General features: G+C 42.7%; 2 protein-coding genes across 3 annotated transcripts; both read left to right on the forward strand.

The window, feature by feature from the left end:
• Nucleotides 1-5,260: 5,260 nt before the first annotated feature.
• Nucleotides 5,261-13,137, forward strand: LOC119340030 (26S proteasome non-ATPase regulatory subunit 2 homolog A-like). The gene is made up of 25 exons (XM_037611944.1): nt 5,261-5,293; nt 5,422-5,522; nt 6,296-6,419; nt 6,513-6,572; nt 7,358-7,425; nt 7,801-7,839; nt 8,272-8,347; nt 8,531-8,569; nt 8,693-8,779; nt 8,859-8,972; nt 9,060-9,140; nt 9,329-9,487; nt 9,589-9,696; nt 9,767-9,847; nt 9,948-10,088; nt 10,175-10,279; nt 10,353-10,571; nt 10,878-10,994; nt 11,098-11,313; nt 11,726-11,785; nt 11,867-11,974; nt 12,086-12,171; nt 12,260-12,368; nt 12,453-12,631; nt 12,714-13,137. Exons 1-25 carry the CDS (start codon nt 5,276-5,278, stop codon nt 12,784-12,786), a joined length of 2,568 nt encoding a protein of 855 aa, XP_037467841.1. The 5' UTR covers nt 5,261-5,275; the 3' UTR covers nt 12,787-13,137.
• Nucleotides 13,138-16,405: 3,268 nt separating this feature from the next.
• LOC119340029 (26S proteasome non-ATPase regulatory subunit 2 homolog A-like) lies at nt 16,406-24,424 on the forward strand. 2 transcript variants are annotated; one of them, XM_037611942.1, is made up of 25 exons: nt 16,406-16,549; nt 16,677-16,777; nt 17,502-17,622; nt 17,703-17,762; nt 18,535-18,602; nt 18,996-19,029; nt 19,595-19,666; nt 19,849-19,887; nt 19,975-20,093; nt 20,176-20,299; nt 20,376-20,462; nt 20,652-20,810; nt 20,911-21,018; nt 21,089-21,178; nt 21,282-21,422; nt 21,508-21,612; nt 21,686-21,907; nt 22,209-22,358; nt 22,462-22,671; nt 23,195-23,254; nt 23,335-23,442; nt 23,547-23,632; nt 23,708-23,816; nt 23,903-24,081; nt 24,164-24,424. In XM_037611942.1, the coding sequence occupies exons 1-25, from the start codon at nt 16,532-16,534 to the stop codon at nt 24,234-24,236; spliced, it is 2,643 nt and encodes an 880-aa protein (XP_037467839.1). In that variant the 5' UTR covers nt 16,406-16,531; the 3' UTR covers nt 24,237-24,424. The 2 variants fall into 2 exon arrangements, with proteins under 2 accessions (XP_037467839.1, XP_037467840.1); XM_037611943.1 differs by having other exon boundaries at nt 20,715-20,810.
• The last annotated feature ends 51 nt before the right edge of the window (nt 24,425-24,475 follow it).

Raw genomic sequence — 24,475 nt, forward strand, 5'->3', positions numbered from 1 at the left:
TTGGCCCTTAGAGATACACAAGTTTTGGAGCCTCCTCCAGTTCTCTAGTTCTAGTTCTAATTTGGAGTTGGTCTAATTAGAGCTAGACCTAGATATCTATAATCCTCATAAAAGAGAGGCCCTGTGTGGTTCTCTTCTTCTCCCTCTAATTCTCCGGCAACAATTAGCTCTCGACTGTGAAGCTCTGTCGGATCGTGAAGCTCGAACACTTGCAGTCTGTAGAGAGGTCGTGCTTTCGGTCTTCGGTTCGAGGGATCATTCGTGAATGGTTTGAGGGACTTAAAGTACGATCTACACCAACTCTTCTTCCACTGCAACTTGAAGTTGGTAACGATTTGATCAAAACAGTTAATGCATCTTCATAGTGTTCCTCTAGTTTGATCATACGATTTTTTTTTGTTTTCTACTATGTTTCCCAACACACTCTCCTTACACTCCTTGGTGCCATCTGAGGAGATTACCGGCATTACTATGTGTCTGTGGGAGAAGGTGGCAGCGAGGACCTGCTACCTTGTGTCATTGCAAGGGGATCAAGAAGTGATGGCGATGTCTCTGGATGGAGACGGTGGTGTTGATCTTGCTGGTGGATGATGCTTGCAGGTGTTGGTTTGTCCCTATCGGATGCATGGGAGGCGTTAGGGCAACGAGGCTCATCGCGGCTGTGGGTAGCTTTATTGTCTTATTTCTAGTCCGCTTCCCGGCCTCCTAGCTCTTGTTGTGGTCCTCCCTCACCGATCTTGTCGTGGCTCCTCTCGTCCTTCAACATTTTCTGCAAGACGTATGATTCCTCTTGTTCACCTCTCTGTGTGTTTTCAACTAGATGTTATTGCTTTGCTATTCTAGTTTTCGTTGAGACCTTCAGCGGATTGACCCCTATATCATTGTAGTGGTGTTATGCTCATTGTTACTCTGGTAGCTTCTTGGTCGTGAGCGAGCACTGCATGTTTATATTTTAGGTTTTGTTCAAGCTTTTGCCTTTGTATGAGCACTATTGTATCCTAGTCAGTTGATGGCTTCATTAATTTGAAGTTGGGCTTTCATATTCTATAAAAAATAATGATGTGGGAAAATCTCAAAGCACAAAAGCGCTATCCACCTATGGTCCCAGCCTCCTAGGTGGTATTGTCGTCCAGAGGAGGCCTGCCAATCATCTATGGGGTAAGAATGAACATTTTGTGCTATTGAAAAATATATTTGTAAGTAGTGCTCTTTAGTTAAACATGACTACTATAGATATGTTGCTACCTAGGATACGCCTCGATGCTACTCATGGTGTAGTTAACATACTTGTTTTCATTTTATTTTGAGATAAGAGTCTTGTTTCCTCATTGTTACATGACTTCTTTTTGTTTTGGGTTGTATTCTGCATTATTGGATATTGGGTTGCATTCTATATTGCATCGACGTGTGTTTTGCTCAATGTTTAGTATTCATATTATGTACCTAGGCCGGGCTCTCAGGAGATTAGGGGCCATATGCAACTACCCATGTTGTGCATGCCCAAGGCCTGCGCTGGGGGGGAGTGGGACAATTGTCTTTCGAGGGGATTGGCACTAGTGCAGAATTGAACATCACTGAATGACCAATTTACATCATCACTGAATAGTTTCTGGCCCGCTAGTGCCTCGGGGCATGTGATGATATTCTCATCATAGACCGACCACAAGATCGGTCAGTGATGTGGTATTAGTACTAACTGTCAGCCGGTCAGTGGTAATGATTCCATTCACTAATGCATTCCCATACTTTATTTATGTATGGTTACCATCTATGCAAACAAAATTAACAGAAAAATAGGAACACAATACGCATGCACAATCATTCAATTACACATTACTTTTCATTAACACAATTCACATGTACATTCACGCATTTCACAACATTTACATAGTTCATAGCCAACAATTCGGGAATACTAACCAAAGTTACACACTTCACAGTTGAGCCTCTTAACAAACTAGACATCGGACATATTTTCTCACCGATCTCTATCCTACTTCATAAATCCCTTGGTCAACTTCTATTGTGCAATGCCACTAAAATGTAAGTCTACACACAACAAAATTGTCAACACAATTAACATAAAAAATTTATTAGTTCATTTAATACACATATACTCCCTCTGTCTCATAATATAAGATCTTATTACACCCAATATACTCATATTATGGAACAGAGGGAGTACTTAAGAATAGCATACCTAAGTTTAATACACTCTGCCCGTGGACTCTCTCAGCTTCTCCAAGAAGCAGCAAGTGGATATTTGTTGTGTGTCAGGAGATGGGAGAATCCTTCAATTCTTGTTTCACATCCTAAGAACCTATTCCTCTTCTCTTCTTTTAATTTTCGCAGTGCAACTAAAATATATGGCAGCTACAATAAAAATACATAATTTAGATCTAGTTGAGTTCCATTAGACATCAAAAAGTAATGTAATACGCACAAACCAAGTTTGTCGTTAAACAATATTCCACTCTATCTCCTAATGAGGGAGTTGGTTGCATTTATACTATTTTCGGTGAAATATTCATCACTATATTGTCACATATAACATGCATGATATATACTTTGGGGCAGAGCAACCCGCAAGAAAATGGTTGCATTTAAACATCATGAGTTTTTTTAAACAACTTAAAATGGTTGAATATGACTAAATTATTGAAACTGGTTGAAATATGACTAGAATATTGAAATATGTATGAATATATATAAATTTTAATTATAAAAATATTTAAATGTTGAAAATTCACCTTTGTTTTCAAGTTTAACTATCTGAAATGCCATTGAAATTATTTAAAACTGAACTAAAAATTCAAGAAAGTATACTAAAATCCCTTTTGAAACTTTCATAAGAAATATTTTGAAAATTAAATTGAAATTTGAAATCATGGAAATATTTTGGATTTATTTAAATAAATAAAAAATATTTGACATTTTTGTTCTGCCATATATACTAAAAATATAAATACAACAAAATACAACTAACAAACACTTGGATACCCTCACATTAGTTAGAAGGGGTCCGCTATATGACAACCAATGGAGAAGCTTCGTTGAAGCAAAACTGACCATGAGCCGCTTAGTTTTGTTGCAACACAATAGGCGTGAGAGAAATTTTGGGTCTTGTGGGAAGATAACAGGGCAGTGCTAGCCGTTGGTCGGGCGATAGCTAGCACCAATCAGTCATCTCTGCCGCAAGATTGCCCCGCACTCAACCGCTCAATCAAAGTGTTCCGCTCATCTTCACTCTTAACTTGCACATCAGCACGCTGGCCGCCAAGAAAAAGGGCACCCTACGGCATCTTGCGCGCCTCCAGGGCGCTCTTGCGCAGGAGAAATCTGGGGTTCCTGCATTTTTGCTCTATCACCGGCAATGATGAAGTAGCTAACATCCCGCTCAAAAGTAATGCCGCCCTCAGCTCTTAGTTGTGCTCGTGATCAGCCGCAGCTTTGGTCGACGCTAGTCGCAACAATAGTTGACGCCACACGCAGCTTTGATCGACGTCAGTTGCAGCTTTGGTCGACGTCGGTCACATCATTGGTCGATGTTCGCAACTTTGCTCATGATCGGTCGTAGCTTTGGTCGACATCGATCACATCATTGGTCGATGTTAGTCGCAACTTTGCCCATGATCAGTCTAAGCTTTGGTCGACGCTGGTCATTGCATCGACGATCACCACTCATAGCACCACTCATAGCAATGGCGGTGACCGATCACAGCATCGACGTCCACCACTCGTACACCGGTGGTGACCGGTCATAGCACCAACGGTGACCAGCTGCAACACCGACAACCACTAGTCATAGCATCAATGATGATCGATTGCAGCACCGTCGGCGACCACCCGTGTCGTCCTCTCATGGAAGCTCTGTTCGCCCCTCGCAGCACCCGTCAGTTGTATTAGTTGCCGACCTCCTTCCTGCAGTATCACCGGTACCCCCGCAACACCACTATGGTGGCACTGGCACCCGGCCGTAGATCTCGGCGAGATAATGGTAAAAAATGTGGGAGAGAAGAAAGAAAAAAGAGAGGGAAGTGGGAAGGGAAAGACTCTTAATGAAGCTAAGAGCCGAAGGAGCCAACACGAAAAGAAGACGAAGGGGAACGAAGAAACACCGCCACTTGGAGAAGAAGATGGGGAACCGAGGAACAATGAGCGGTTTTTAGAGAGCCAAAGGAATAAGGTGTGTGTGATATACCCGATATACCATGTGTATACGTGTTTGATCGAGGTGGTGGGTGTCAATGCGGGGCAGCGAGTGACTGTTGAAGACTGAGATCAGTCGCCTGATCCCAAATCATTTGCCAAGATAATATGGGCCACCAATTTACATTGGAGCTTCGCTAGTAATTATAATTCCATTAAAAATGGCTTTGCATCACAAATCATGTGTGAAAAAAGTCAAGTCCATTTAAACACCTGTTATGCTACTACCTCTTTTCCAGTTTATAATGCTTGCGCATATCTCTAGATTGACAATTAGGCCAACATGATACAAGTTATATATCATAAAAATGTATCATTAGAAACTTCAAATCGTATACTTTTTAATGATATATTTTTAGATTATATAGCTCATCTTATGCTGGTCAAATTAGAGATTTAGAGATACACACAAGCCTTATAAACCAGAAAAGAGTATTGTACATGTGGTTTCCACGGTCATTAAATATGACTCTGAACCATATATTCATTGTGTAAAAAAGTCAGGACCATTTGAACACCCGTTATACTAATTTATTTCGGAAATACGAGTAATTTGTTATGTACTCCTTCCGTCCGAAAATACTTGTCATCAAAATAAATAAAAGAAATGTATCTAGATGTATTTTAGTTCTAGATATATTTTTTTGTCCATTTTGATACAAATATTTTTGAATGGAGGGAGTACATGTGTTTTCCACGTCCGGTGCGCTACACATTTCCTCACCCCTCCCCCATAACAACCCAAGCAAGAGGCGGTTCGCTCGTGTGAAGTGAACACACGCGTAATAACCACCCCAAGAGCCGTTCCGTTCGCCCGTTTGCCAGCTGGCTCGCCATATAAATACTTCGCGTTCACTTGGATTGACTCCCCGGCCCTCACTGGAAAGATCACCACACCAGCCAACTCAAATCCTCCTCTCCTCCCTCCCATTCCGATTCCCCACCGACTCCCCAAACCCCCTCGTAAACCCTACCTCGCCGCGCGACGACGCCAGCGGCGGTGGCGGAGCGCCCACCGCGTCCCCGCCTCCCCCGCCCCGCTGCAGCCGGCAAGGGCAAGCGGAAGATGAAGGGGGACGATCTGGTGAGCAGCGACGACCCCGCCGCTTCTCTCCCTTCTCTTCCTCCGCCTCCTCCCCGCGGGGCGGGGGCGCCGCTCGTCCTCTCTCTTACGGGTGCGGTCGCGTGACTCGCGTCTCGTGCCTGTCTCAGTCGGAGGAGGACCGCGAGCTCAAGGCGCGTCTCGAGGATTGCGTGGAGCGGGCGCAGAGCCGCGATCCCCGCCTCCGGATAGGCGCCATCGACACCCTGAGGTAATGCCTGCTGCCGCTTCTGAACTTCCCCGGGATTCGGCCGCATCGCTGCCAAATTTGGATGGCCAGTTTAGGCGCGAAAACCAGATTCCGTGTGATCCGGGCGCGAAAACCAAATTCGGCTCGGGCGCTGCTGCTCTGTTTCTAGTGCCCCGCACCACTGTCAATTATGGTTAGTTTCGGTTCCGGTCTCCTGCTTAGTTCCGGCTCGGATTCAGGCGCGTCGCTGTCAATTTTGGATGGCCATTTTTTAGGCGCGAACACCAGAATCCGCGTGATCCGTTTTCTCGATTCGCATGCAAATGTTTGTTGCGCCGCTGCTTAGTTTGTTGTCTCCTGCACCCTAATCTCTGGGTTGATTTCTCGATTTACCTACCGGTATGTACTGCAATCTGCAGGCTAGTTTATGGGAAATGTTACGCTCTGCGAAATTCATTGTCATGAAAATTTGCAAGGACGGGAATGCTGTTCCGGTTTTTGGTTGTGCTGGTTTGCTTAGTTTGCAAGGGCACCGATTTTGGGCCCAGTTGGAGGCTTGTTACGTCCCTCTGCTCTTAAATTGGGACAGGATACTACGAAATCAAAATTCCTATTGCGTCATGCTTTCGTTGTCGAATTTCCCTATCATGTTATGATGGGATATTTGATTTGGTTTGTTCATTTCGAATGTTGCATCCTACTGCTGCTATTGGACTGTAGCACTGCATTCCTCAAACAGCTAATATGCCATTTTTCTTCTCAGTTCATAGTTAACTGTGATTAATGCTTAACAGGAAAGAGATTTGTGCGGCGACAAGCTCAATGACGTCTGCCCCGAAACAACTCAAATTCCTCCGCGCACACTATGGAACTCTCAAGACTTGCTTTGAGAGAATGCAGGATTCTGAACAGCAGAAGGTATCAATGTATTGTTAATCTCTCAGTTGAGCGGCTCGAGCCAAGCTTAAAAGTACTGCTTGGTGCTCATGATTTTCTGTTCTTATTGTGCAGAAACATATGGCAGACATTCTGTCAGTATTGGCCTTGACAATGTCTGGTGAAGGAGAAAGGGTATGCAAAAATACCAAAGCACTGTTCAAACATTTGTGCATTTCCTTCTGTTAGTATCTTTCTTCTTTACAAATAGCCATCATGTGAAGTTCTGAGCAAGATATACTCTACAGATAGTTTCATTTATTTCTAGGAGTAGTTCATACTGGTTAGAGTTTGCTTCAGCACTCATCAAATAAGGATCTTAAAAGCAGATTAGATGGCATAAGCAAAGAGCAAATATGTGAAGGCCCCAAACAAAAATCTAGACTAACAGCCTCAGCTATCTCTCTCTGTTATGCTGCAACTAACCTGAACCCACTAAAAAATTTAGCCGTGCATGCTGCTGGGACAAAGGGCAGTGATTAATCTTCATTGTATAACTTTGTAACTTACCTATAGCTCGATCATATCTCATCCTATATTCCCCTATTCGACCATTATCAACATCAACACATGGTCCATCAACTGATTTATTTAACTTCTGGATTGATCGTCCCATGCCCAATGTTGCTGGCGAGAGAACCAGATCTGTCGCTGCAACCTCAACAGTGTTATGCTTTCACACAAACCAGATAGCTAATAGGCACCTAGTCCTTTTCTTCGCTCGGGTATTTTAACACCAGAACCTACATGTAGTTAGGTTTACTTCAATACAGGTTTTCCCTCATCGTAAAACACCTAACTTCCGTTATAATTCATAAGCTTTTTTGGAAAGTTGAATACTGAAATGAGCATCTAGATTTAATTCACCATTACTGTACAGGGCTGGATTTGCTAAACTTTGCTTCCTTTTCTTGTTTTAGGAAAGCCTGAAGTACTGTATGATGGGCTCTTTAGTTGATGTATGTTCATGGGGTCATGAATACGTGAGGTAATGACATTATCCAGCCTCCCTGGCTGTAATTCTAACCTTACCTTTTTCTTCATGTTACTTGTAACTAGCTCCCTATTAGCATTATTTACTATGCTGTCTTCCTATACACTATTTTCCATCCTTGTAACTACAAATACAACGTGATGTGAATTTATTTTTGATACGCTGTCTCAAATGCAATACTAACTCTTGTTGGTCCAGTTTGAATGTTATTCACTTACCATCCTAGTCACTCTGGCATGTCAAATGCAAGCTATATTGTTTGGAAATTAATGGGTTATAGTATTGCTCTTAAGTTTTTTTTTTGTTGTTGCGGAAGCTCAAACTGTTCCATATAGTGGGCTCTAATTATGTCAATGTCTTGTTTGACAGAAACTTGGCTTTTGAAATTGGAAAAGAATGGAAGGTTAGATCCTAATCCACTACATCGGTTGTATTGCACAATTTCTTATATGTTCTTCATAGTACCCTGTTCTGTAGTATGATATCCACTTTCTGTCCGGATGGCAATGCCATTTCATGTGTCAGTTCCGTTTTTCCTGAACACGTACATAGTATATAGATATACATAGTTTTCGGCAAAAAATAATGGGCATTCAACTGAATACCCATGAATTGAAGTTGGCCTGCCCCTGGCACTCTTCACACTAGTATGACATCCAATTTCTGTGATTGCTGGTTTGCTATCTCTTAATGCATTCTACTTTGTTAGAAAAGAAGTTCCGTCAACTTTTTCTTTTGTTATCTATGCTATAGTGTATTAGTTGTTCCATGTAGTTGGGCTTAAATATGCAAACTTTATTCTTGGTCTTATAGTTATAATGCTAACCTTTTTCTTGTTTTGCAGTTCAATGGCTCATCAACGCCAATTGAATCAAAAATAAATGTAGTGCTGGAAATTGTCAAGTTTCACATGAAGGTTGATCCCGATTAGATTTTGTGTGTTGCATTTGTTTCATTTTGTTACTTCATCATATAAAAATATTAACTTACGTGGAATATGCTAATCGCTAATTGATAACCAATAGTAATTGTTTAAAAGAAACCTAATGGTGATTAATTCATTGATGGATTGAGAGTTTGATGGGTTTTGTTATTGTAGCATAATGCTGAAACTGAAGCTCTGGATCTTTTGCTGGAGGTTTGGTGAAACATTTCTGTTTGTATTAATGGATCAGTTTTATAATTATTGAGATGCAACTGAAGCATGGTATTTCTCTGTACATAGGTTGGATACCTTGAGATGCTTTCAGACGAAAAAAAGGAAGAATACCTTACGATGCTACTTCATCTTGTTGACTCTACCAACTACAAAAGGGCATGCTTGTATTTGACTAGTTGTTCTAAGTACGTGAATGAATTTATGTATTCTCTAATTTTATCGAGATTAAACTTGTGAACACTTGTTATGTTGGGGTGGAAACTGGCAGATACCTTTCTACACCCACCATGAAGCCACACTTGGCACTGCCTATGACATGTACATGAAGTTTAGGGATCTTGCAAGTGCTTTGCGGATTGCACTTTTGGTCGACGACCACAAGGTGGGTGAATGAGCTATGCCTGTGATTTTGAGGTCCGAAATTAAATGGCACTAACATCAATCCAATGTCTTCTAGTATTGTGGTCAGAATGTGAAGATAAAGACGGTATTTGAAGAAACTAAAGATTTCTCCCTGAAGCAGCAATTCGCATTTATGATAGCACGCTATGTGAGTCTCATCCATGCTCAGACATGCAACAGAAGCAAAGTTATCTATTTTTGCCATCTTCTGCTGATTTATAATTCTGATAATTGGGATAGTTTGTACCTATAGATTCCATACTACAGATGGTGTAAATTTCTGGGCAGACTCTTTGATTTTTATTTTCCTTTATCAATGAGCTCTTCTTATTGAAGGGTTTAAGCGTGGAGATTGATGATGAGATGGTTGCAGATGAAAATGAGAAGAATGCTTTACAGGAAGTAGTTTGTAACACCAAACTGAGTGAGGGGTACCATATCCTTGCGCGGGATATTGGTGTCATGGAGCCAAAATCTCCAGAGGACATATATAAGGTAGTATTTTGTTAGGTTATTTGCCGATTCAGTTTTTTCAGCAGCTTGTTAGTTTGTTTAGGCACCCCAGTTAAAATTTAAAAGACATGCTCATCTGTTAGGTTCATCTGATTGGCGGTCGAGGTGCCAAAAGCTCCAGCCTTGATTCTGCAAGGCCGAATTTGGCCGCAATTTTTGTCAATGCATTTGTCAATGCTGGTTATTGCCAGGTTAGCTCTTATGAACTTCCTCGCCATCTTTAGGGAAAGTACTGATATTAAGACCGTGTTCTTGTTGCAGGACAAACTCATGACTGCACTACCAGATTCTTTGCTATTCAAGAACAACGAACTTTGGAAAGCCAGTGCAGTAGCTAGTCTGGTATAGATATAATTCCCTTTCTATTAAGCACCTTTTAGATTACTAGATGATACGATAAGATGCCAGTACTAACTACTAAATACTAACACATCATTTTCAGGGAATGATACATCTGTGGGATCCTGATTTAGGATTTGCCGAACTTGACAAGTATCTGCACAGCAATGATACTAATGTCGTTGCAGGAACTTTGTTAGGTATAGGGATTGCCTCTTATGGTGTGAAGAAGGAATATGATCATGTACGTGCCACCCTACCCTACTCTATCCATCCTCTTGCTCTTCTAATGCAAGCCTTCTGCTGTAATAACCTCTTATGTTTTTCCAGGCACATGCTCTTATTTCTGAGTATAGCACGGGTGCAACATCAATTACACGAATCGGGGGAATCTTGGGTCTTGGCATTGCTTATGCTGGGTCCCGGAAAGACGAGGTCAAATCAATACATTCCCCTATAGCTGAAATACCCTTATTTTCTTGCATTGATACAGTTTCTGAATTTTCAGCTTAAATCGCATTTCTCAATTACCTTGAGTAACTCCCAAACACCTTTTGAGGAATTAGTGTTCTCTTCCATCTCTTTGGGATTGGTGTTTGTTGGTTCCTGCAATGAAGAGATTGCAGAGTCAATCATATCTGTCTTGAAAAATCACAGTAAAGAGCTCACAGAGCCCATTATTCATCTACTTCCAGTTGCCCTTGGCCTTCTATATCTTGGAAAACAGGTAATTTTGTTGTTCCTCCATAGTAAGATCCGCAGCTTCTTGTACAACTTTTTTTCTTGTTGCGGAGCATAGAATAATTATAAAACATGTATCTATCGTTTCGGTGCCTGCCCTTATACTTGTGGACATCCTTTTATGATATATCTTAAACCCATGCTTTGGCTGGTTTCTCTCCATTGTTGTAAAATAGTTTCATCTGCTGATGTGATTTATATTTAAATATCTTTTGTTTTGTATGTGTGTGCATGTGCACAGGCTTATGCATTTTTCCTATTCATCTCGTTGATCTTAACAACATTGTATCAGGAGATGGTGGATGCTACTGCTGCTAAGGTTTCTGAAACATTGGAAGAACCATTAAAGAAGTACTGTGGCCTGACTCTTACGTCTTTGGCATATGCTGGGACAGGGAATGTGCTTAAGGTAACTTGCCTTCAAAAGATACATGAATTTCAGAGAGGCTGTACAATACCAACAAGTTCAATGCATAGCTAGTTTTTAGGAACCATGCCATTTGGATTTTCAGGTTCAGGAGCTCCTTCGTAGTTGCTCAAATAAACTTGTGAAAGGTGGGAGTGACCAAGGGCCAGCAGTCCTTGGAATTGCTCTTATTGCCATGGCTGAAGGATTAGGAGCTGAAATGGCTGTACGGTCCCTCGAGCACCTTTTACAGTATGGTGATTGTAGTATAAGAAGAGCAGTTCCTCTTGCTCTTGGCATGCTCTGCATATCCAATCCAAAGGTACTCCTATATTTTTGTATAAGTTTGCTTGTTTTTCTATAACATTAAATGGAAATGAGTCAAACTTTTGTGATATTAAAAGCCCTTTCAAATGTACCATGAAATTAAATGGAAACATTTTTTGGGTTGCACACGTACTGGCAATATATTAATAGCAGTGGAAGCATAATAGGCTAAGAACATGCACGGCTGTTTGTTTTTCATCTGTTGCATCATCCATTTTGGTCCGAATCTGCTTGAAGAACATGCTTTGTTAGACACTTATTTGGTCTTACTGGATTATTGGCGACTACATGCTTTGCTGCTTCTTATTTGATTCTAGCTCATTGAGTGCCTGCAGTTATGGTATACTTGGTGTAAATAGATTGTATCTTCCAGATGTCTAGTTTCATACTGTCTGCATATCATGTAGGCGGTTGTTGTGGACACACTGAGTAGACTGAGCCATGATGCGGACGGTGCAGTGTCGATGGTTAGCAACTTCGTCACAATCTATAGCACATTAATACCTCTTGAAGCTTAAGATTACGTTTGATCAAATCGGTACATGCAGGCTGCAATCATCTCACTGGGCTTGATAGGTGCTGGTACAAACAATGCACGTATAGCCGGATTGCTTCGTAAGCTCTCAAGTCAGCAATATGGCGGTTATCTGTATTGTGTAAGTACAAATATACAGCAAAAATAAATAAATCATGTCCTTGTTTTAAACACTAGTAAGATTTCCTGTGGTTATTTAAGTTTCAGATGATTTGATTTCGTTTGATTTCAGGTGAGGATTGCTCAGGGTCTTGTTCACCTTGGGAAGGGCTTGCTGACACTTGACCCATGCCACTCTGACAGGCTACTTCTATCTCCGTGAGTAATGTACCCCATATGGTTTCCCTTTTGTTTTACTGGAAGCACGTTTCAAAAAGCTCTTGTTGTTGTTGTTGTCACTTTTCAGCGTAGCACTAGCTGGGCTTGTAACCGTTCTGCACGCATGCCTTGCCATGCAACCCATCATCGTCGAAAAGTATCCCTACATGCTATACATCCTCGCCCTTGCTATGCAGGTATGTATCTCCTACTAAGGACTCAGTGGTAGAGTTAAAGAAGAATCACATGATTTGAGATGTGTGTTTCTCTGCTGGGGACAGCCTAGGATGTTACTGACTGTGGATGAGGATCTCAAGCCCCTCCATGTGCCTGTTCGTGTCGGCCAAGCAGTCGACGTGGTCGGTCAGGCGGGAAGTCCCAGGACCATCACTGGCTTCCAGACGTACAACACGCCTGTAGTGCTCGCTGCAGGGGAGCAAGCTGAGCTAGCAACTGAAAAGTAATTACAGTACATTTTCGAAATGAATCTTATGTTCAGTAACTTGATTCTTGCTTGAGCTTATTGCTGTTCCTGCATGTAGATATATTCCGCTGACACCAGTTCTGGAGGGCTTTGTGATCCTGAGGAAGAACCCAGAGCATCATGAAGATTGAGAGGTCGGTGCGATGCAAGCGTAAGCGGATCTGCGGATGGAGTGCCATGAAGAGGCTTGGTCAACATCTAACTGTCACACAAGCAAGCGACAATGACTATTGTGAAGAGGCTGCAAATAGTCCTTAACAGAGTACAGGGACAATACAAAAGTATAGAATAGCTCAGGGGTCAATGTACAGAGGGAGATTGGGTCGATGTTTCTTCGAAAAGAGGAGAAGCAACTTTGTCGGAACGGGGAACAGGAACAGTGGGTGACTGATGGCTGCATAGCATAACCTCAATCAAATTTTGTGTTTTCACTCACTAGACTGTTTTTGAGATGCATATAATAGACATACTCAGTTGTCCGATGTTTTCTGCCCTTTTAAGAAGTCAATCATAATGTATCTACAATGCTAAGACATCCGCAAATGATCAACTTTTCGCACCCATCTGTTGCAAAAGCAAACATAATCTATAGATGGATAAACTTGCATTTTGTAAGAAAGCTAGTAGTGCACTGCCGAGAGGTGACTATCTGTCATTCACGACTTCATTGCTGATGGAGGTACTTTCTGTAGATTGATTTACGACTCCACGGGCGATATCATTCAACTTAAGCTCTGGAACCTTGACAGGTGGTGTTTCTGGTCAAGTATTAAAATGTCAGCAAAGCTATGGAAGGAGCAACTCTCAAGGTGAAAAAAAAACTGAAGATTAATGTTAGTTACCTGGTTCAACTGGAATGTATCTAAGCACATCATTCAGAACAAAATAGCCTCCCTTTTGTGGAGCAAGGAAGAACGATTGAGTAATCTACGCTTCATGGCATCAGGCACAGTAAAAGACCCAGTAACTAAAACGAGCACACGGCCCTCATGGGATGGCTGAGAATCTACATTGTCTATCTGCATCGAACATCCCTTGAGGTATGTAGATACAAAGTGTTCATTGATATCCTGGTTAAGCACACACACACAAAATCGATTAGAACCAATCAGGGGACCATAGCCCTTAACTGAGCAAGCACGTATTAGACAAATACGAGCTAAATGATGGGCGGCGGGAGGCATGGCATTCTAGGACGGAACCTCCGTCTCAAGTGCGGGCGGGCAATGTCGGGGTTATGATCCTGACAACGAGTACTAGGGGTACGAATAAGGGGCAGAGTAGCTACGGCATAGGTGTAACACACGGTGCTTAACGAGTTCAAGTCCGTCACTCGATGGAGATAAAAGCCCTATGTCTCATGCCTTGAGGCTTGCTTTGATTTGATGGATATGGTTACAAGGTTGAACGTGCCCGGCTAGGGGTGCGGCTTATATAGAGTGCGTTGCAGCCTCATGTCTCCCACACCGCCGGGGCAACTAATGCCATTGAATAATGAGGCAATTACTAGTGTAATGAGTCTATACTACAACAGTTACAGGTATCGGCAGCTATAAATCTATTTAGTGGATGACTTAGGATTCCTCGATCGTTGCAGCTCCCAGAACGCCTTCTTTCCATGTACGTTCGAGTGGTTGATCGTTCGCCGAGTGACGCGTGGTTGTTCGAGTGTTGTAGAGCCATCCGAGTGATCCTCCTGATGAATGCATCCAAATGATGGCATGGTCCAGGGACCTACCTACGATGGTGATGGGCCTCATGTGGGTCCCAAATGATGGATCCTTGACCCTACCTGTAATAGGTAACCAAATCAGGCAGCCATGACTTCGCGTGGGTGTGTGTGTGGGAGGGGCTTGGTTGCGGGTGGTTGGCGGAGCAGGGCTGTGTCGGAGGGGTGTGAGCGTCGGGTTACATCACTTGCCGTCATTGTCCGTCTCACCCTCGTTGGTGGCTCCAAGTGGTTCTTCTTAGCTCATCTTTAGTTTGCGTGGGGTGCCCGACATCTTTGTATCTTGCCTTAGGTGTGTATGTGTGTGTTGTGTCGTGATGGCGTGTGTTTGTATCGGTTCACTCGAGTGTATGTGGTAATGGTTGCTTTTATAATATAAAGCGGGGAAACCCTTTTTTGATAAAAAGAAGGTGGTCACAGCGGTATTGAAATATTTGAAGGATGGATTCATGCCAGATGGTATAAACGACAAAATCATAGTGCTTATTCCTAAGGAAAAGAACACACAAAGTTTGAGAGAGTTCAGACCGTTTGCGGTCGTTTTGGTATGAACCTATCTTGGAAACTCAAAGTGCCCTTATTCTAGAAAGGTTCCGGAGGGGATGATGACGGACATCGCAATCATCACCTTTGAGGGCATCCTCAAAATCCAGCAAAATAAGAATCCTCGGAACATTTATTGTGCTTACAAACCGGATCTCATCAAATGCGGTATTATTAGTTTTTTTTCCTAGTTTACCCCTTAAGAGCATCTACAACTGGATTTTGCAAATCCGGCCCCTCAAATGCACACGGACGTGTCACGGACAGTGATCGGTCACGCCTCAAATTAGCCACTTTGCATCCATCTCTTCCATATTTCATCCCTTAGATCCATATAAAACATGCAAAAGAAATCCTTCACACTACATCTACATACTACCCTAACTACTTTTCGTCGTCGGAGATGTCCACGACGCCGGTGCCGGGCACCGGTTGGACGAGCGGGTAGGAGGGCTCCAGCTCATCCTCCTCCTGCTCGACCTCATCCATGTAGGCGAACATCTCCACCTTCTCTGCGGCCTCTTGCGCTTCCATCTCCTGTTGGCGACGGCGTCTTGCCTCCGCAGCCGACTCCGACCAGAGGGAATCGAGGATGGTCTGCTGCTCCGCCTGCAGATCCCCGTCGCCAGCGTCCCCCACATCCTCCTCTGGCTCATCCCCCCCTCCCCCCTCCACAAAGTCCTCCTCCTCCGGATCCACTACATCCGGAGGTAGCCCGCGGCGATCTGTGCTTCGCACCTAGCCTGGATCTGCTCAAGGAGCTCGGGTCGGCACTCCGGCGTCAGAAATTGCTCGCTCCTTACCCGACGGTGTGGGGACATAGCTACTAGGCGGACGGGTGGAGTGAAAAGTGGCGGCGGCGGCGGACAGGAGGAGGAAAATGTGAATGAATGGTAGGGTTTCGATGCCGCCGATCGATTTAAATAGCCGGTAAGACGCTACGCGACCCGCCGAAGGAGACGAGCTTCAGACCGTCGGGTCTCCGGCTGGGACCTCTTTGTCAGTCCGACGTGGCAAAGCGTGCCCAGGCGCGCCCGCGCGCCTCCATGTCCGCCCCATATTTGGGCTGAATATGGAAGGTGCCGGTCAGTCCGAGTGTTTGATGCCCGTTTGAGGCATTCGCCTGAATCGAAAAAAACATGAACAAACAGTGATCAAACGGTCCACCCGAATGTATGAGGGGGTTCGAGGCGCCGGATGCAGTAGATGACAACCGAGCAAAGAGGCGGTTCGCTCGTGTGAAGTGAAAACACGCGCCGTTCGCATGTTCGCCGGCTGGCGCGCTATATAAACACTTCGCGTTTACTTCGGTTGACCGCCCCTGACCAGAAAGATCACCACACCAGCCAGCCCAAATCCTCCTCCCCTCCCTCTCCTCGACCCCACATGTCAGTGACACAAAGGAGGGCTTATGATCAAAGGCACACGAACTGGGGGGTTATCATCAATTATTCCCTGAATTTCTGATTGCCCGCCGACTCGCCGAACTCCCTCGTAAACCCTACCTCGCCGCGCGACGACGCCAGCGGTGGTGGCGGAGCGCCTGCCTCCGCCCCTTCCCCGCCTCCCCCACCCCGCCGCAGCCGGCCAAGGGCAAGGGGAAGATGAAGGGGGACGATCTGGTGAGCAGCGACGACCCCGCCGCTTCTCTCCTTCTCTTCCTCCGCCTCCTCCCCGCGGGGCGGGGGCGCCGCTCGTCCTCTCTCTTACGGGTGCGGTCGCGTGACTCGCGTCTCGTGCCTGTCGCAGTCGGAGGAGGACCTCGAGCTCAAGGCGCGTCTCGAGGATTGCGTGGAGCGGGCGCAGAGCCGCGACCCCCGCCTCCGGATAGGCGCCATCGACACCCTGAGGTAATGCCTGCTGCCGCTTCTGAACTTCCCCGGGATTCGGCCGCATCGCTGCCAAATTTGGATGGCCAGTTTAGGCGCGAATACCAGATTCCGTGTGATTCGGGCGCGAAAACCAAATTCGTTTCGGATGGAAGTGTTTGCTGCGCCGCTGCTCAGTTTCTAGTCTCCTGCTTAGTTCCGGTTCCGATTCAGGCGCGTCGCTGTCAATTTTGGATGGCCATATTTTAGGCGCGAACACCAGATTCCGCGTGATCCGTTTTCTCGATTCGCATGCAAATGTTTGTTGCGCCGCTGCTTAGTTTGTTGTCTCCTGCACCCTAATATCTGGGTTGATTTCTCGATTTACCTACCGGTATGTACTGCAATCTGCAGGCGAGTTTATAGGAATGTTGCGCTCTGCGAAATTCACTGTCATGAAAAATTGGAGGGACAGGAATTCTGTTCAGGTTTTGGTTGTGCTGGTTTGCTTATTTTGCAAGGGTGCCAATTTTGGGCTCCCTCTGCTCTTAAGTTGGGACAGGATACTACGAAATCAAAATTCCTATTGCGTCATGCTTTCGCTGTTGAATTTCCCTATCAGGTTATGATGGTATATTTGATTTGATTTGTTCATTTCGAATGTTGCATCCTACTGCTGCTATTGACTGCAGCACTGCATTCCTCAAACAGCTAATATGCCATTTTTCTTCTCGGTACATAGTTAACTGTGGTTAATGCATAACAGGAAAGAGATTCGTGCGGCGACAAGCTCAATGACGTCTGTCCCGAAACCACTCAAATTCCTCCGTGCACACTACGGAACTCTCAAGGATTGTTTTCAGAGAATGCGGGATCCTGCACAGAAGGTATCAAGGGATTGTTAATGTCTCAGTTGAGCCAAGCTTAAGTACTATGGTGCTTATGATTTTCTGTTCTTATTGTGCAGAAACATATGGCTGACATTCTGTCAGTATTGGCCTTGACAGCGTCTGCTGAAGGAGAAAGGGTATGCAGAAATACCAAAGCACTGTTTAAACATTTGTGCATCTCCTTCTGTTAGTATCTTTCTTTTTTATAAATGACCATCACGTGAAATTCCGAGCAAGATATACTCTACAAATAGTTTTTATTTATTTCTAGTTCATAGTGGTTAGAGTTTGCTTTAGCACTCATAAATACGGATCTTAAAACCAGGCTAGGTGGCATAAGCAAAGAGCAAATATGTGAAGGCCCCAAACAAAAATCTAGATTAACGGCCTCATCCCTCTGTTATGCTGTAACTAACCTGAACCCACTAAAATATTTAGTCATGTGTGCTGCTGGGACCAAGGGCAAGGATTAATCTTCATAGTAACTTACCTATGGCTCGATCATATGTCATCCTATATTACCCCATTCGACCATTATCAACATCAACACATGGGCCATCAATTGATTTATTTAACTTCTGGATTGATCATCCTGTGCGTAATGTCGCTGGCGAGAGAACCACATCTATCACTGCTGACTGCAACTTTAACAGTGTTATGCTTTGACACAAACCAGATAGCTAACAGGCACCTAGTCCTTTTCTTTGCTCGGATATTTTAACACCAGAACCTACATGCAGTTACATTTACTTTAATACAGGTTTTCCCTCATCGTAAACCACCTAACTTCCATTATACTACTTCATAAGCTTTTTTGGAAAGCTGAATACTGAAATGAGCATCTAGATTTAGTTGACCATTACTGTATAGGGTTGTCTTGCTAAATTTTGCTTCCTTTTCTTGTTTTAGGAAAGCCTCAAGTACTGTATGATGGGCTCTTTAGTTGATATATGTTCATGGGGTCATGTATACGTGAGGTGATGACATTATTCATCCCCCTGGCTGTAATTCTAACCTTACCTTTTCTTCATGTTACTTGTAAATAGCTCCCTATTAGCATTATTTACTATTTTGTCTTCGTATACACTATTTTCCATCCTTGTAGCTACAAATACAACGTGATGTGAATTTATTTTTTATATGCCCTCAAATGCAATACTAAATCTAAAGAATCACTCTTACGTAATTTGTTGTTGTTCCAGTTTGAGTGTTATTGACTTACCACCATCCTAGTCATTCTGCCATGTCAAATCTAAGCTATATTGTTTGGAAATTAATGGGCTATAGTTTTGCTCCTAAGTTTTTTTATTGCGGAGGCTCAAGCTGTTTCATATAGTGGGCTCTAATTATGTCAATGTCTTTTTCGACAGAAACTTGGCTTTTGAAATTGGAAAAGAGTGGAAGGTTAGATCCTAATCCACTTCATCGTTTGTATTGCATGATTTTTTATATGTTCTCCATAGTACCCTGTTCTGTAGTATGATATCCACTTTCTGTCTGGATGGCATGCCATTTCTCGTGTTAGTTACGTGCTAGATATACATAGTTTTCGGCAAAAAACTGAATAGTGGCCCGCCCCTGTCTCTCTTCACAGTAGTATGACATCCAATTTCTGTCTAGATGTTGTTGATTATACCAATAGTGTTTTAATTGTTCTTCATGGTAGCATGACATCCAATTTCTGTCTAGATGTTGTATATTAGAATCGAAAGTGTTTTGGTTGTTTTTCCTCGAACCTTTTGACTTTATCGTCAGTATGTATATACCTTACTGATTGATGTACCATAATTTCTGTGGCTGTCCAGCTGACAAGACTCTTGAAGTTGTGATTGCTGGTTTGCTATCTCTTAATGCATTTTATTTTGTTAGAAAAGAAGTTCCATCAACTCTTTCTTTTCTTATCTATGCTATAGTGTATTAGTTGTTCCAGGCAGTTGGGCTTAAATATCAAACTTTTCTTGTTTTGCAGGACAATGGCTCATCAACGCCAATTGAATCCAAGATAGAACTAGTGCTGGAAATTGTCAAATTTCACATGAAGGTTGATTCCGATTAGATTTTGTGTGTTGCATTTGTTTCATTTTGTTACTTCATCATATAAAAATATTAACTTATGTGAAATATGCTAATCGTAATTGATAACCGATAGTAATTGTTTAAAATAAACCTAATAGTGATTAATTCTTTGATGGATTGAGATTTTGATGGGTTTTGTTATTGTAGCATAATGCTGAAACTGAAGCTCTGGATCTTTTGATGGAGGTTTGGTGAAACATTTCTGTTTGGATTAATGGATCAGCTTTATGCTTATTGAGATGCAGCTGAAGCATGGTATTTCTTTGTACATAGGTTGGATACCTTGAGATGCTTTTCGACGAAAAATATGAAGAGTACCTTGCAAGGCTATTTTGTCTTGTTGACTTTACCAACTACAAAAGGGCATGCTTGTATTTGACTACTTCTTCTAAGTACGTGCGTGAATTTATGCATTCTCTAATTTATCGAGATTAAACTTGTGACCACTTGTTATGTTGCGGTGGAAACTGGCAGATACCTTTTGACTCCTGACCGTGAGGCCTATGAGGCCACACTTTACATTGCCTTTGGCATGTATGGGAAGTTTAGGGATCTTGCAAGTGCTTTGCGGATTGTGCTTTTGGTCAACGACGACAAGGTAAGTGAATGAACTATGCCTGTGATTTTGAGGTCCGAAATTCAATGGCACTAACATTGATTTCAATGTCTTCTAGTGTTGTGATCAGAGTGTGAAGATTGTATTTGCAGAAACTGAAGATTTCTCCCTGAAGCAGCAACTCGCATTTATGATAGCACGCTATGTGAGTCTCATCCATGCTCACAGACATGCAACAGAAGCAAAATTACCTATTTTTGCCATCGTCTGCTGATCTACAATTCTGATCATTGGGATAGTTTGTACCTATAGATTCCATACTACAGATTGTTTAAATCTTTTAGCAGACTCTTTGAACTTTATTTCCTTTATCAATGAGCTCTTCTTATTGAAGGGTTTAAGCATGGAGGTTGATGATGAGATGGTTGCAGATGAAAATGAGAAGAATGCTTTGCAGGAAGTAGTTAATAACACCAAACTGAGTGAGGGGTACCATATGCTTGCGCGGGATATTGGTGTCATGGAGCCAAAATCTCCAGAGGACATATATAAGGTAATTTTTTGTTAGGTTATTTGCCGATTCAGTTTTTAAGCAGTTTGTTAGTTTGTTTAGGCACCCCAGTTAAAATTCAAAAGACATGCTCATTTGTTAGGTTCATCTGATTGGCGGTCAAGGTGCCAAAAGCTCCAGCCTTGATTCTGCAAGACAAAATTTGGCCGCAACTTTTGTCAATGCATTTGTGAATGCTGGTTATTGCCAGGTTAGCTCTTATGAACTTCCTCGCCATCTTCAGGGAAAGTAATGATATTAAGATCATATTCTTGTTGCAGGACAAACTCATGACTGCAATTTCAGATTCTTCTGAAAATTTACTATTCAAGAAGAACGAACTTGGGAAAGCCAGTGCAGTAGCTAGTCTGGTACTGATATAATTCTATTTCTATTAAATGCACCTTTTAGATTACTAGACGATGCGAGTATTTGATAAGATAACAGTACTAAATACTAACACATCATTTTCAGGGAATGATACATCTATGGGATCATGATTCAGGATTTGCCATACTTGACAAGTACCTGCAGAGCGATGATACTCATGTCGTTGCAGGGGCTTTGTTAGGCATAGGAATTGTCTCTTGTGGTGTGAAGAATGACTATGATCCTGTATGTGCCACCCTACCCTACTCCATCCATCCTCTTGCTCTTCTAATACAAGTCTTCTGCTGTAATAATCTCTTATGTTATGCAGGCACTTGCTCTTATTTCTGGGTATAGCACGAGTGCAGCATCAATTACACGTATCGGTGCAATCTTGGGCCTTGGTATTGCTTATGCTGGGTCCCGGAAAGACAAGGTTAAATCAATACACTCCCCTATACCTGAAATACCCTTATTATCTTGCATTGATATAGTTTCCGAATTTTCAGCTTAAATCGTTGTTCTTAATTACCTTGAGTGACTCCCAAGCACCTTTGGGGGACTTAGTGTTCTCTGCCATCTCCTTGGGATTGGTGTTTGTTGGTTCCTGCAACGAAGAGATTGCACAGTCAATCATATCTGTTTTGAAAAATCTTATTAAAGCAGAGCTTGCAGATCCCATTATTCGTCTGCTTCCACTTTCCATTGGCCTTCTATATCTTGGAAAACAGGTAATTTTGTTGTTCCTCAGTAAGATTCACAGCTCCCTGTACATTTTTTTTCTTGTTTCGGAGCATGGAATAATTTTAAAACATGTATTCTATGTTTCGGTGCCTGCCCTTATACTTGTGGACACCCTTTGATGATATATCTTAAACCCATGCTTTGGCTGGTTTCTCTCCATTGTTATAAATAGGTTCATCTGCTGATGTGATTTATATTTAAATACCTTTTATTTTGAATGTGGCTGCATGTGCACAGGCTTATGAATTTTTCCTATTCAATTTGTTGATCTTAACAACACTGTATCAGGAGGGGCCGAAGGCTAACGTTGTTAAGGTTTCTGAAACATTTGATGAAATAATGAAGGAGGTTTCTAAAACATTTGATAAAATAATGAAGGACTATTGGAATATAACTCTTATGTCTTTGGCATATGCTGGGACAGGGAATGTGCTTAAGGTAACTTACCTTCAAAAGATACATGAATTGCAGAGAGATTGTATGATACCCAAAAGTTCAATGCATAGCTGTTCTTAATGAACTATGCCATTTGATTTTTCAGGTTCAGGAGCTCCTTAGTATCTGCTCAAAAAAGGAAGGTGGAAGTCACCAAGGGCCAGCAGTACTGGGAATTGCTCTTATTGCCATGGCTGAAGAATTAGGAATTGAAATGGCTGTACGGTCCCTTGAGCAACTTTTTAAGTATGGTGATTATAATATTAGAAGAGCGGTTCCTCTTGCTCTTGGCATGCTCTACATATCCAATCCAAAGGTACTCCTATATTTTATATAAGTTTCGCTTGTTTTCTGTAACATTAAATGGGAACAAATCAAACTTTTGCCATATTAATAGCCCTTCCAAATGCACCATGAAATTAAATGGAAACATTTCTTGGGTTGGCGGATGGATCAGTCCCACAAGATGGAGCATTTGCATCTCTGTACTGTTGCACACATATTTGTAATATATTAATAGCAGTGGAAGCACAATAGGCTAAGAACATGCATGACTGTTAGTTTTTCATCTGTTGCAAAACCATCCGTTTCAGTCTGAATGTGCTTGAAGAACATGCTTTGTTAGACACTTATTTGGTCTTACTTGGCTTATTGGCAACAACATGCTTTGCTGCTTCTTATTTGATTCTAGCTCACTGCGTGCCCGCAGTTATATGGTAATAATGTACATAGGTTGCATCTTCCAGATCTCTAGTTTCATACTGTCTGCCTATCATAATTAATGTAAATAGATTGTATCTTCCAGATGTCTAGTTTCATACTGTCTGCATATCATGTAGGTAGACGTTGTGGACACACTGAGTAGACTGAGCAATGATCCGGACGGTCAAGTAATGATGGTTAGTAACTTCGTCACAATATAACATATTGATTCTTCTTATTGCTCAGACTACATATTTGATCAAATCACTACATGCAGGCTGCAACCATCTCACTTGGTTTGATAGGTGCTGGTACAAACAATGCACGCATAGCCGCGTTGCTTCGTAACCTCTCAAGTCAGGAACATGGCGTTTACCTGTTTTGTGTAAGTACAAACCTACAGCAAAAAACACTATCCTTGTTTTAAACGTTAGGACGATTTCCTTTGGTTATTTAGGTTTCAGATTTGTTGATTTCATTTGATTTCAGGTGAGGATTGCCCAGGGTCTTGTTCACCTTGGGAAGGGCTTGCTGACACTTGCCCCATACCACTCTGACCGGCTACTTCTATCCCCGTGAGTAATGTGTCCCGTAGGATTTCCCTTTGGTTTTACTACAATTTAAAAAGATTTTGTGTTGTCACTTCTCAGCGTAGCACTAGCTGGGCTAGTAACCGTTATGCACGCATGCCTTAACATGCAATCCACCATCCTCGGAGAGTATCCCTACATGCTGTACATCCTTTCCCTTGCTATGCAGGTATGTATCTCCAACTAAGGACTCAGTGGTAGGGTTAAAGAAGAATCACACATGATTTGAAATCTGTGTTTCTCTGCTGGGAACAGCCTAGGATGTTACTGACCGTGGATGAGGATCTCAAGCCCCTCCATGTGCCTGTTTGTGTCGGCCAAGCAGTTGACGTGGTCGGTCAGGCAGGAAGTCCCAGGACCATCACTGGCTTCCACACGCACAACACGCCTGTACTGCTCGCTGCAGGGGAACGAGCTGAGCTAGCAACTGAAGAGTAATTACAGAACATTTTGGACATGAATTTTATGTTCAGTAACTTGATTCTTCCTCGAGCTCACTGCTGTTCCTGTGTGTAGATATATTCCGCTGACACCAATTCTTGAGGGCTTTGTGATCCTGAGGAAGAACCCAGAGCATCATGAAGATTGAGAGATCGGTGCGATGCAAGTGTAAGCGGATGGAGCATGAACAGGCTTGGTCAACATCTAACTGTCACACAAAAAGGGACAATGACTACTGTGAAAGAGGCTGCAAATATTCCTTGTAACAGATTACAGGTCTTACAGGGTCAATACAAAGAGTAGAATAGCGTTAGGTGACAGTGTATGTACAGAGAGAGAATTGGGTCAGTGTTTCATCAGAAAGAGAAGCAACTTTGTCGGGAGCGG

Source organism: Triticum dicoccoides, chromosome 7B, assembly GCF_002162155.2.
Source record: "Triticum dicoccoides isolate Atlit2015 ecotype Zavitan chromosome 7B, WEW_v2.0, whole genome shotgun sequence".
Classification (NCBI taxonomy): domain Eukaryota; kingdom Viridiplantae; phylum Streptophyta; class Magnoliopsida; order Poales; family Poaceae; genus Triticum; species Triticum dicoccoides.